The sequence below is a fragment of the Mustela nigripes genome, chromosome 12 (assembly GCF_022355385.1).
Source record: "Mustela nigripes isolate SB6536 chromosome 12, MUSNIG.SB6536, whole genome shotgun sequence".
Classification (NCBI taxonomy): domain Eukaryota; kingdom Metazoa; phylum Chordata; class Mammalia; order Carnivora; family Mustelidae; genus Mustela; species Mustela nigripes.
In genome coordinates, this window is record NC_081568.1 from 111,848,723 (window position 1) to 111,862,996 (window position 14,274).

Consider the following 14,274-nt stretch of genomic DNA (forward strand, 5'->3'; position numbering starts at 1 on the left):
CCTTTCTCCATCCTTCCCTACACCCTCCAAAGACAAGTCCAAGGCTGTCTCTGCTGGGCAGATTAGGAACTGTCCACTTTCTGCTCTGCTCCAAAGATCTCTTTAGCGGTTTTCTCCTAGCACTTTGCAGAAGTCTCTGAGAACCATTTCTACTTCCTGTTAGTCCTTTAATCTCCTACTAGTTTATAAGTTTCTTAAAAGAAGGGCTACATCTTGATGCATCCCTGTAGCATCAGTATTCAGTAATGTGAACTACACATAATAAGTGCTTAATAAGTGTTTGCTAACAATGAATAAAAAGAACAGAGAGATGAGCACTGCTATCTGGAAGCCACATGCAATGCTTCCTTTTTCCCTCAAAGCAAGATTCACCTCGTGCACTAGTTCAAGTTCTCCAGGTGGCTGGCCAGTGCCTTCTTGTTTTCCTCTTCAGCTCCTAAATTAGTCCTCATGGTGCTCCTTTTAAGGACATTCCCTTTGGACATTATCATTGGATTTGGTAATACATATATTTTTTAGTTTCTTAAAACATATGCATTTACTCATTTTTTCTAGTATTTGGATAAAAGCCCATGTGTTTGGTTCGGTTTTGGGGTTTGTTTTTGTTTTTGTTTTGGTTAAATAAATTATTTTGATGAAGAAAAAATAAATCTGAAAATACTTTGTACACATCACTAAAAAATAACTTATTGTATGGTAGTGCTTTTCAGAATGACTTTGGGAAAATTCTCTGTGTTCAAGCAAGTTACCCAAGGTCTTCACGGAACTACTTTGATAAAGAAGTTGAACCACTTGATAAGAACCTTGAACTGCTACACTGGCTGAGTAAATGTAGCATCCCAAGAAAAGAAATCAAGTTTATACCTTTCTTCCCTCCAAACACAAATATCCCCCTTTTGTAAATGTATTTTGAGCTGGAAATTCAAAATGCTCACTTGCACTTGTGGGAGAAGCTGCTTTTAACCAACACTATTAAGTGGAAAATATTTAAACAGCAAAACATTAATAACATTAATTAAAAAAATGCACCACAGACACTGCATCACTAAGAAAGCCAGTAACTTTACTGAATTGTCTGCAAAATACAAATTATACCTTATTTCCAGCAGGAGAAACTTTTGAAAATTCCCCACTTTTATTCACTACAGACAGCTGAATGAAGTCCCTTGAGATACACAGATGTGGTTTAACTTAGTTATAACATCTTGTCATCTAGTGGCGACAAAGTCCAGCTTATGCCGCTGTGAGCCTCTATTTGAATATTTGTTGCAAATGCTTGTATGCCCTCATTTACAAGCTATTTTAATTACTGTCATGTAATGGAAACAAGTCCCCAGAAAAAGAAAAGGAAGAAAAATGATACAGCAAACCATCTGAAGCAATCCAAGTCCTATGCCTACAGCGACCCAGGTCTGCGAGAGAACACTAGTACTGCGTTCAAACCACAACAGAATCCGTCACTTAGCTGACCTCTCTGAATTAAACTGAGGTATGAATCAATTTGAGGTATGACTAGGGAAGGCAAAATGCAATACCCGATTATGAAAATAACCAAAATGGACAAATTGAATGTAGAAGATATGTGGCTTGGATTGCTCCACATCTTTGGTTAAAACATATTAAGAAAAGCCTTTAATTACATCTGTAGTCCGAAGCATTCTAACAGACACCAGTATTCCGTCAATCTTCAAAAGATCTGTAGTGGCAGGAAATTAACGCCATGTAAGTGACGACATCACAGCAGATGGCACAAATGGGAACAGATGAAGTCTGCCATGCTCAGTTAACAGCCTTTACTGAGGGTTCAAGTGGCTGCTTCTTTAAAAAAAAAAAAAAAAAAAAAAAAGGCAATTTTTTTTTTTTTTTTAAAGAAAGAAATTACAAAGCATTTACCCTCTGGAAAAATGAACAAAAGCAAAAAGGGGGCAAAAAACAAAACAAAAAAAAACAAACCATTAGCTCTAAATTAAAAGATGGGTATGTTAAGAAAAACAAATACATCAAAAGTGTGAGAGGGCAGACATTCTTTTAAAAAGTGTATTGGAATTCTTTCCTTTTCTCACTTTAGTCAACCTTAAAATGATCCGAGGATGATAGGTATTTTCATATTCATCATTACAAAATGCTAAATTCCACCTTTGGGAAAAAAATAAGCCATTTTACTAAAAAACACAATTTTAAAAAAGATTGAAATGACCAGCCTTCCCCTCACCAATGCATACAATATACAGGTTGTGCAGCTTCCCTATATTGCATCAGTGTTACCAGTATTTAAGCTTAATATTACCAAAAATCTTTCAAAATAGGATTAGCTATAACAATATTTGTAGCTGTGTAAAATGCTACTTAGGATTCTTTTACTTGCAATGAAGAATGTTGCCTAAAATGTTACTCTAGGATGGGTTATGTAAAATCATACACCCTCAGGGCTCTGCCCTAAACTCCTGAATACAAAGGATTTACTGTGATAAAAACCCAAAACCATACTAGCTTTGCAAATACAATAAATGGTAAGTTACAGATAAGGTAGAAGGGTAAAGAGAGACAGTGATTGTTTACAGAAAGTGACTCATCACAATCAAAATTGTGCTTTTCCTCGTTAAATCATCTTTAAAAAACTCTCAGATTATCCCTTCGCTATCTTGCCACCACTTTATATGAATTCGGTAGTGGGAACAAGAGATGACTGGCATCCGTTTTCAAGCGATTCTGTTCTTTTCATGTTCTTATAAAACTATTGTCAGAACTGCTATAAATAGCCAAGGCTTCTGCTGGTACTTTAGATTACTTTATCTTCAGCATTATAAATTCACTTTTCCTTTGTTGCTGAGGCAAATTGCAGGTAAAAAATTAATATGGCTATTTCTTCATAGTTTCACATAATGACCCTTTCCCACCCACTGGTAAATTTCTGCTGATATTGATAAAGTGTTTTGAAATGACAAAGAACATTTGTGACATGTTTGCATATTTTATACACATCAAGTTATAAGGATGGTTCTAAGGATGGAATCAAGTCTACGGTGAGGAAAATGATTTTCTTAGATGCCCCCCGCTACGTGTGAATAAGTGTGTGTGTGTGATTGTGTGTGTGTGTGTGTGTGTGTTTTCAAGGATGATTCTTTGTTTTTCCTCTAAATAAATGATTTTCTTTCATGTTCCATGAATATCTTAAGGAGTGGGATATATGGAAAGGTTGAAAGATGTTTTTTTCTTTTGTTTTTAATATAGAAAACATTCGTACAAGGCAGGCTAGCATCCTATATGGATATGACCAAAGGTGCGATGTGGTCTAATTGTGGATTTCAGATCAAGTTAAGAAAATACAGCTTAGTCAGTAAGGTCTCTTGGCTTTTGCCACCCAGCGGCAGCCTTTTACAGTGAGAAACACATAGCAACTATGCAAGTGAAAGAAAAGGATGGATAAGAAATGTCCTAGACGTGCTATAGCAGTGTCGATCTTACTGTCTGTATCTTTGTTGCTGTGTATGTCAATGCACATGAGTGGAGATGAATCGACAGATCTTCACATTCCAAGAGAAGGAAAATCATTCCTAGATTGAAATCTCTTTTAAAACAATATATATCAATTTTTTTTATGGCACTCACTTTTTAAAGGGTCTGAAAATTAATCCCTTATAGACAAATATTAGACAAGAGTCATCGCTATTTTTTGAAAAATTAAAAAAAAGGGACATAGAGAGGTTCTTTAATGGGATTTCTTGAAATGGCTATTAAATCTCTTTATTGAAGAAAAAAATAGATGACATACATGCTTTATGCAGAAGTGACATTTGGGGGTCCTGACACACCGGGATTGTTCAACAGTCCTATATTGCTGACAAGATTGTTGAGGGTCAGTTAAAATAATTAAAAATGGATGACGAAGCAACTATCCCTTTACCTGCTTCCTTCTTGTCTAGCACCCAGTCTTTCACATTTTTCTTCTGTGGGAATTTATGACTTGTGCGTTGAGTAAACGCCATATCACTGGTTTCTAGGGCCATATTTGCAGGACATGTGCCCCAACACAGCTTCTCTATTCTGGGCATGTTTCTAAAAAGTGTCTCAGATTCTAGGCTGAAAAACCAACCAGATAATTTAGGATCCGGGCAAGTTAGGGTACGCACTTACTGAATTCCAAGATGCATGGTGAAATGGTGAGATCGGAAAGGGGCCCTGCATTTGATAATAATGCAAAAACAAAAACAAAAAAATAGCATGAAAGAAACTCATTAGTATATACAATGGATGTCAGTTGACCCAGTAGATTGCTAATGTATTAAAAACAATTTAGGGTGTTGCAATGTGATATGTTCTAATCCCACAGGTTATCCTTTTGACAGCTGACCTTGAACTTATAAAACGTATGCAGAGTAAAAGAAAACAGAAAGAAAATAGTTACTCAAGTGTGCAACTGCACAAATATACCCCCCTCCCGCTATTAAGATAACAAAACTTCTGCTATTACCATAATATTATATATATTAGAAAGCTATACACAAGCATGTTAATTTCACAGATTTTTTAAAAGATTCTTAATATTTTATATAATTAGAAATACACATTTCAAAAACAAAACTTCTACAAAGAGAAAACAGTTATCTTGGTTAGCAAAGCATGGAGTTCCTCATGGCTTAGGGTAGTGCTTTCTATACAAAAAGTCCTTTTTGGTTTTTTACAGGACTGTTTAAAATATTAGCGAAGCTATCAAGGGGGAAAAAAACACATTTTGGCTTAAGTAAACTACAAAAAGCCACAAATGCTTTGCAAACTCTGTCTTACCTTTTATATGAAAATAAGCAAAATGTAATGTACATATTTTTATATTTTTATTTAATAAGAGATGCAGACCCAGATTTATTTATTTAATTAAATACGTTAGCCCTCAAACTCCACATTTTTTTTTTTTTTAAATAGGTATGGTCCTCTTTTAATGGTCGTTGATCCTTTTTAATGAGTGCCATACGCCAATGATATGCGTGCAGGTTTGTGAGCGCGTTCTCGGGATGTTAGGTGACCTGGTGCGTTCCTAACATTTACCAATGGCCACCCTTTGCCGGGTCTGTCCAAAACATCTATACATTTTTCTATATGTTGCATAACAGCTGCTCTCTCTTTCAGTAAAGATCTGCCGCTTTTGGCAAATGTTTCCTTTTGTCTATTTACATGTAAATAACGTTGAACCTGCAACATGACACTATCTATTGTAACATACATTTTGCAAAGGAGCACAACAGTGAAAAGAAGTTAGCCTTAAAATCTATTTTGTACAAGTGTTCTGTTGTACAACTCAAGTGCTAAGCTTATCTCAGCATTTCTGTTTATCTTTATACTGTATCACTGAGGCAATTTAAAAGTACTTTTACAAAACAGAGTACCTGACTTTTTTTTTTTTTTCCACACACAGCACATATAATGCATATCGACCCCCCTTCCCCATTAAGGTATAGCACACACACACACTGCAAGAAAAAAAAAAAAACTATTAAGTAATAATCTGATCATGTTGCCCATCCTTCAGAGAGTCGCATGCGCTTGACTGAGGGACTTTCCCTTTCGTCCGGCGAAGGTCTGGTGAGTCCAATGGGGGAGTGGAATTCATTCCGGTGATCCTCTCGGTCGCTCCCGTCGTACGAACTGCTACAGCTGCTCAAGCTGTCAACAGGAGATCTCCCCGCCTCGTGGCGCGTGTGTTGTGGGTATCTCGAAGGGGTGGTGGTACGGTCTCTAGGAGGAGAAACAGGTTCTGACTTGATGTTGAGGCTTTGAGTAGAAGGCAGGGAGAGATTTGAACTCTGAGATAAATGAGTGCTAGTGCAAGCTCTGTAGGAGGAAAGGAAACCCAGTTACAGATGGAGGAGGCCTGGAGCCCCCAGGAACTCACAATTACATCAAACATCAGCTTCAAGACTCGCATAGACACCGGAGCATGCCCAGAGGGAGGAGAGCGTGCTCGGAAGCACTGGGGTGGGGGTGAGGGGCAGTGCCTGCTCAGAGCCACTGAGAATGCCTGGGAGTAATTACAGTATTTAACGGGGCCAGGCCTTGTGAATCATACCTCTAGTTTCTGACAGGCTCCCTACACATGCAGGTTACTGGCTCAGAGAGGCTTAACATGACACGGTGGAAAAAAGCATTTTCTGTGTCCGTGGAATTTCTCCCTAGACTAGTTCCGAAATCTAACCTAAGATTTAAGATACAATATGTAGCTTTTGAATGAGACGTCTCTGACTGAGTAACGCCTGTGTGTGGAAATTACTGCAAAAAGCCTGTGACGGATATAAATGGTTCCCTCCACGTAATAAGTGCGAACACATGAAGATGTACAGTCTTCAGAGCGAGAGATGAGAGTTCAAATTTCGAGTGAATAAATCCCCTAAAATGCTACACTTAACTGTATCTGGCGAAAGACTGGAGGGGGGAAAGATGGGGAAGGAGGCTGAAGATTATTGGCCGAAAATTGAATGTTGGTTTAAAAACACTTAGACTTCCTACCCCACTAACATTGCTCAAGGGCTGGCCCTTCTTCATCCTTTCTGTTACGTGGGACGCAAGGGGCGTCTATTTTCCACAAGAACCTCAACTTCATCACTGCCATCCTCTCTCTGCCGCCGTGTGTAGTAGGATATCGCTCAGCCTGTAGTTATAATTGGTATGAGCTGAGAAATGTGGATTTGTCTAAGGAAAAGCTTTCGTAAAGAAGGATCTAGTGTGCTTTTAATGTGTTTATAAACCTTAATCCTCATTTATTCCAGGAGAGTATGACTTTCCCTTCTTCCCAAATGAGGAAGAATTCGGACACTTGGCACTCTGGAGGGAAAAGCATTAAGCCCTTGGGTGTCAGCTGGCAATCGCAATGACTTTGATCAGGATAAACGGGGAGAACACTGCCGACATCAATTTTAAGATGCTTGTCCTGCTCCTGCATTCTGATCGCACTGACATCCGTGGCTACAGTCAGCATTACTTGCCCACGTTGTCAAGAGAGCACAGATATCTCCCTTAGTAGTCACGGTGAAGAATAATCCATACAGATAACACCCATTCTAGACAAAGGAAAGTGAGCCTACCTACCCAGGGACGTGATTATGTTACTTTCAAATGGAGAGAATTAGGTGGCATTAAAAAGTCGTTACGAGCAGTGAGAAAATGGGGATATATTTCAGAGGAAGAAGTGGAATAACTTGGGGTTGGCTTTTTGGGAGATGCAATTCAGGCTCAAGATGTATAGAGATATAAAATTAGTCAAAATGAGTTTATCTTTGAGTGATGTTTTATACAAAAGCACCACCTACTGGCAAAGAATTACTTTCCTTCTCTTAATAGATGAGCTAATGCCTAGAATGACCTAAAGGAGAATTATTTGTTTCCCTAATAAGCCTTTCTTTCTCCAGCTTTTATGTTATAGGATCAAAACAGTCCTAGCCTTTATATCGAGTTACCACATTGAGTGCGTATGATTTTTCAATCGCCTGTTTATACTTGTCATTATTTACTTATAGTTTTTACTTGACACTGCATCGGTTTATTAATTTTCTAAGAGTTTAATTAAATAATCTTTAAATCAAGAAGATATTAAGCCAGGGCTGTGGGGGGAGGGAACACCTGTATTTCAAAAGGATCCATGATGGTGGACTGTTTTATCTGGGTTCAAAGTTATTTAATGATTCATTTTGATGTCAGAGGAAATCATCTTTTGATTTCTGGAAGAAAGAATTTTCCTGGCTCTCGATAAGAAAGGCTGTTTCACTAAAATTTAATTAAATGCTTCTACTATGAATCACACAACTCTTTAATAACAAACGTCAATTAGGAGCCTGTAAACAAAGTGGCGTCTCAACCAATACTTTGACTGCCCTTTGACATTTAGATTGCTTTTTCACAGGCAGGGAGACATGGACAATTAGTAAAAAACTTTGGTGAGATGGACAAGTAGAAGCAGTTGATCTGGATGGATTAATTGATGCAAAAAATAGTGTAATCAAAATGCTGTTTCCCTTAATGCAGCTTTTAGAAACTGCATTATCTACGTATTTATGGTATCTCCATTGTGAACTGGCTTGTACTGGCTTTGCGGCTTCTCTTCCCCATGGGAGATAACAACACTCACTGCTTGCTTATCCCTTCCTGTAAACAAATAAGCGAGCCCCTCGGTTTCCTTTCTAGTGGCATTTCCTGTGACACTGAAAGCACATATGAAGCATTTTGAGTAGTTCTGGGGACGCTAAACGCAGTCCTGAGATGTACGTGATGACTGAGACTCAGCTTCATTCTACTGTGGTGGAGGATTCCGAACAGAATGAAGTGTAATTGGCTAGTCTCTGTTATCAAATTATTATCTTGGAAAGAAAAAAAGCATTAAAAATCCCTTAGCTGTATACATGCTAGATTCAGATACAAGCATGTTGGTCTGCTTGTTCTTGAGAGCAAAATTTTTATAGACCCAGAGAATTGTGAAATACTCCATGTGTGTGGGTGAGAAAGAGGTAGGTGGGGAGACAGAAGCCAGATATGCAAGTTGCCCATCTCCACTCCTGCTGCAAGTTTTCATGTACTACAGATGCCTTCCAACTGGGAAAACACCTACCCTTCCCCATAATTGCTCAGAAATGAAACATGACTGGATAGTTTTATTCAAATTTCTTACTGCCTCCGCCTGGAAATTAGACTATCAAACTATATTTAACTTAACCTTTTAAAAGTTGTCTTTAAACACCCACATCAACAAAGATGGTGTATAGAAATGCTTCCAGAAAACAGGCTGCCCTTTTTTAAGGCGCTATGAGAAAAACGCTTAAAATTTTGAGGGTCATTTGCTCAAAAATTCGTATTCAAAGGACTGTCACTAACCCCTAATGGCAAGTTCCTTCTGCCTATCATTTCTGCTTCCTGCAACAAATCAGTGAATGCCATTTATCTGACTTGGTTAGATAAAATCAAATACTATATAGAGAGTTAAAAGTACTGCTTTTAAGAATTGAAGGTATTTCCATCAACAAAACATGAAGGGCTCTTTTATCCTCTTAATTTTGGGAAAGAACTATGGTGACCATCTTGGGCTGCTGGGAATATATGCTTTGGAAGAGCTGAAATATATTTTACTCTACTCTGAACACTATATCTCTACAGAGGAACGTGAACCCCTCACATAAGAACATGAGGAAACTGTAGCCTAAAAAAAATACTGATTTTTTTTGAATTAATTCACACTGTAGGGAATTAAGAAACCTCATATAATTTATTTTACATAAATTTTACAACTTGGGATTTTCAAAAATAGTTTAACATTTAATTGTGTGAACAAGGGCTAGTCCCTCTGAAGGAACCTTTTTTTTTTTGCAAAAGCTACCCTGTGTGTGTGTGAGTGTGTGTGTTTGTGTGTGAGAGAGAGAGAGAGAGAGGAAGGAAGAAAGGAAGGAAGGAAGGAGGCTAGCCAAAACCAGAAGGTGTGGAAGGGGTATCCTATCTATTTGAGGGATAAGGGAAGTGATTAAAAGTGCAATAAAAACTCATAGACTAAGTTCAGAGTCAAATACTGCACCATGAAAACCGTTATTGAAAGAAACCGGAACTAAACAAAATGCTTCATCCCTGGCTGTTGTAATTTGGTTCCTCTGTAGGCCAGTTGTCTCCCTTCTCCTTTACTGAAGCTTTTATTAAGGGAAGCAGAAAATTAGATTCTTCCCATGTAATAGAAGTGAATTTTAAGATTACAGTATAGTTAAAATACATACATTAATATGTAAAATGCAAATTGTCGGGTGTTACAAAAAACAAAAGAAAGCCACATTCAGATAAAATAATATGGCTTTTGACATCGATAATTTCTAAGGAAATCCAGTCCTCTAATGGATGAATTTTGTGAAACATGACATGTGAACAGCTGCCTTGATCCTTGCCAAGAAGCACGTACAGTGGATTCACTGCTTAGCCCTAGCAGTGCGACACCGCATGTATGTACTTCAAGATTGCCTGGATGGTATCGTGTACTCAGTCATAATTATCTCAAAAAGTTATTGCAGTAAATGTCTACTTGCATAGTTAACAATTCTGAGAAAATTTAAATGTCCTAAAAGGAGAAACTCTGTTGCTGATCAGTATTTAATATATCTAAATAGTTAACAATCTTTTAAGAAAGCACAGCAATAATACCATGTAAATTTATTTTATTGTTTACATGGAAGGTTAGATTTTCAACAGTAATGATCAGTGAGCAGGATGCACATAAGCAAATAGTGAATGGGGGAAACTCTATTACTAGAGCACTCATCTATGTGAAATCAATTCCACAAGAAAGCTAGGAGGGCAGGGAGGATAGATGAAGTTGTGATGTCAGAGATTTTTATTCTAATCAGTGTTTTATTCTCATTATTTCTTTAGCACAGAGCTAGCTAACTATTCTAACCACATGGCTCGGCAGAAAAGTAAAAACGAGGTAGGCATATAGAGTGTTTCTAAAATATAAGCTCTTATCTTTCAATATTTTATATCTTCCTAGTATTTTCTTCTGAAGATTAACTGCAGTGATGGAGTTATTAGTTAAACTTAAAGTCAGATCTTTGATTCACGTTTTAAGCTTAGAAAAACTATCTGTTTTACAAGGAGTGTGAATTATGAATTCAGGGCTTTTTAAAGGTTTGAACATTTCCATACATAAATGACAGGAGTCATTTCTATGATAAAGACATTTCTCAAAATTACCACAAGGGGGCAGAAATACACATATTCTGATTTCAGAAAAACCACAGAAATTATTTTTATACCCAAATTTAGGTAATTAGTGTATGCACATATACACATATATTTAATTTGTGCAATATCTATAAATATATAGCCATATGGTGAGTACACTATACATATATGAAATCGATGGTATAGGAGATCCTGTAGTACTAGGTTAAGGTTAGCATAAATTAGATGTTGTATGCTGAGTGATAAGGGTTCACAAATATATCTAAAATTTAAAGAACTTATAAGTATCTTCTTATGTCCCACGTGAGCTATATGAAAAGTCAACTAAATGAAAGTTTTTCATTGATCAAAGTGGAAACCAATATAGCCTAAAACAATAGGGAAGTAATGTATCTCATTATCACAGAGCTCCCCTTCTCTCAAAAAACAAGGAAAGGCATATCTAACTGACTTAAAAGATACTGATCTGATAATTACTTTCCCATTCTGATAAAGTAGAATTTTACATCCTTCAATGGGACACTAGAGCACAGTATCTAGAGACTGCTGTTGTCATCCAAGAACACATTCTCAAAGTGTTTTATAATAGAAATAACATTGCTTACCCCAGCTGACTGAGGGCGGATGGCGGCATGTTATGTAGGTGTTGCTGTTGCCAGCCAGTTACTGACCCAAGATGGAGAGCGCTGGCGGTGTTAAACCCAGACAGAGATGACAGGTCTGCACTACTCAGAGAGTACTCTAGACCAATAAATAAAACAATGAGGGAAAACACTTAATTTGAAAATTATCAAATGGTAAATACACATTTCCAATTCAAAAATACTCTTATTAGTATCATGTAATGATTATTATAAACTCTCTTACTCTCAGGGTAGAAGGAGATAAAGCATCGGGAGCAATTTCTATTTAAAAGAGATGTCTCATTTACCAAAAAACAAGTATTCCACAAAAGCTTTAAAGTAGCACAGCTTGCAATTTTAGTTTACTAGAACTACAATCTGGCATTACAGTATATACATCTTTGATGATCTAGAAATGTTTTTAAAACAATCCTGAGAAAGTGAGCTTTCTATTATATCCAAGAAATAATGGCTCATTTTCCTTGAAATTGGTCTTTTATATTGAATTCAGGTCAGGTCAATAAAACTTTCAGTCACTTAAGAAAGAAAAAATATGGATATTCACTTTGTCTTAGTAACATATAGGTAATGGTATAGTCTGTGGATGCCACAGGTACTAAATGAAGTTTCCTAATAGACTAAAGAGTGATATCTCTCTTTTTTTTTTTAATCTTGCTTTTTAACAAAAAGTATTTAATGCACTATTTGAACATGGTAAAGCTACTCACCGGTACCATATGTTGTTGAAATGGCTGATGGATATCCTCCCATCCCTTGTCCTGGTAAAGTAGGAGTTGCTACGGAAACCACTGGGGTAGCCAATGACTGAGCAGACTGGGAGTTATTTATCCTTTGATTCTTTTAAAGTAAATAAAGAGACATTATTGATAGAATTTTTTAAAGTTAAAAATATTAGATTTCAGTATTAATTTTGTGTATAAAGAAATAACTTGGTACAAGTCTCATGAAATTAATCATTTAACATGTGTCTCTATGAACTCTGCCAACCCTATCATTTACAATCCTTCAAGAGACCAGTTGTTGCCATAGTAACCCATTACATCAGTATCTCCTAGGCAACTGAACTAGTAACAAGTACCATAAGCTTTATTATGGGTAAAAACAGACTATGTTGAAAACTGATGAAATATGTATACTGTACTCCATTGTTTCAGTTTTTATTCAAATGCAAATTAAAAAAAAAATTAAAATCAACCATGGTGGTTTTTATGCTCAGTTCTATACACAGCAGAGCAGATGGGCGGAATTTCATGCTACATTCTGACCAGCAGGTGGTGCTCTGACCACTTTTTTCAGATTCTTCTAAACTTCCCTCAGAACTAAATGGCAAAGCCCCTAACATGTATATTTAACTCCTTACAGCAAGCAGATTAAAGATTCACATACATTTAAAAATCATGACAGTTTGAATTCTTAGAAAAATAAGTATCTTCATGGTTTAAATAAGGAAATTATTTTTGTTAGAATTTTACAATAAATCAAGTCCTAAAATAAACTGAAAACATGGTCTTCTCTTGCAAAGGTTGAGACAGAAAAATAAATAACCTGACATTCTTTTCAGGTGTGTGATACCTGAAATTAATGGCATTTAAATATGATTCATTTGGACACACTATGGTAACTTCTGAAATATTCCCATTTTACTAGAGCCACTCCACCTAAAAGTCACCTTGGGTTTCTCCTTGCAGGTGCCATTTAAGGGAAGTACTTTTACTACTTACCAAAAGCAGGTCGACATCCTCAGACTGAGAGCATGGGGAAGGAGTTTTATTAATTAGTGTCTGTAAATATTTATAATTGGGCAAAATCTTTTCAACAAAAGGCAAAGCATCTTCTGATAGACACAACAGTTTAAACAATTTTAAAACCTAGACTCTACAGATAACTCCTTACAAAGACATTCTTTGTTTCCCTTAATGAGCTGTTTGTCTCCAATGTGAAGACAATCTATCCAGTTTTCTGCACAGGTCAGTGTCTCAACCTTCATTATTTCAGCACCACGTTTTGAAAAAAAAAAGAAAAAAGATTATATTTTGAAACCCCACTTGCTGGAGGAGGTGGGGGGGGTGCTGCACCTGGCTGCTGGTGAGAGGCTGATTGTAGGACCACTCACAGGATCCCTATCCCCGGGAGAACATCAGTTTTAAGAACTTAGAATAAATCTGCGGATAGAGACAGGCTGCCATGCATGGCCCACACCGCTGGGCTATGGCCCTGTGGGAGGTTTTATTTATTAGAACCAGTCTTTCCGAAGGGAATGTTGCATATTATGTGATTTTTTTTTGGTTGATATTCAAAATTAATCTGCACTGTGCCATAATAAACTAATCAGCTTGCAGGACTGTTTTACCCTGAAGCTTGCCACAGAGCACAGAATGAAAAAAAAGAAATGTGTTTGCAGAATGATCTAAATTTGTCTACTGAATCTTGGTTTTAAATGTTCTCGCTCTTAAGCAAAGCTAATTTGGAGAACACTGATGTAAGTCTCTTTGTTATTGAATTTGGTCCCACAGTTATTATCTTCGTCTTAGCCCTGCAGACCCAGGAGAAAGGAAAATGAGAGAGTCCAGGGATATTATTTATACTTCTTAATTATTTTTTTATTTATTTTTTCTTACAGGGCCAACTTTTTTTTTTTTTTTTATGTAAAATACAACCTTTGTTCTCAGAATGCCTAGGATTTTAAAACGATTTGCTTTTCGGAGGTAGTTATTTGCATGAAGGGCATATATGGAAAGATGAACTGAGGCATTGCACAGGCATGTGCTATAGTAATCGTTGCAATATACCTAAGAAAAGAATGGCCAGCTACTAACATGAGAACATTCATTTAGAAATTACGGAAAAGATTTTTGGTTGTCAGCACCTTGAGGACATAACCAGTTCAGTATTATAAAAATCTGTTATGAAATTCCCTATTTTGTGAGTTTGATTC

General features: G+C 36.8%; 1 protein-coding gene and 1 long non-coding RNA gene across 13 annotated transcripts in view; one reads left to right on the forward strand and one right to left on the reverse strand.

Annotated features, from left to right (window-relative positions):
* Window positions 1-14,274, forward strand: part of LOC132028795 (uncharacterized) — a 71,530-nt gene that overhangs the window by 39,775 nt on the left and 17,481 nt on the right. The gene's annotated exons all lie outside the window — the stretch shown is intronic.
* Window positions 1,043-14,274, reverse strand: part of MEF2C (myocyte enhancer factor 2C) — a 164,336-nt gene continuing 151,104 nt past the window's right edge. For 7 of the 12 annotated variants that reach the window (XM_059418213.1, XM_059418214.1, XM_059418209.1 and 4 more), the window contains 4 exons: window positions 13,061-13,084; window positions 12,047-12,176; window positions 11,301-11,436; window positions 1,043-5,826 (listed from right to left, as the gene is read on the reverse strand). In XM_059418213.1, coding sequence (XP_059274196.1) covers window positions 5,505-5,826; window positions 11,301-11,436; window positions 12,047-12,176; window positions 13,061-13,084 — 612 coding nt within the window. In that variant the 3' untranslated portion in view covers window positions 1,043-5,504. The remainder of the gene's footprint in view (window positions 5,827-11,300; window positions 11,437-12,046; window positions 12,177-13,060; window positions 13,085-14,274) is intronic. The other 5 variants (XM_059418219.1, XM_059418218.1, XM_059418216.1 and 2 more) reach the window with 3 other exon arrangements.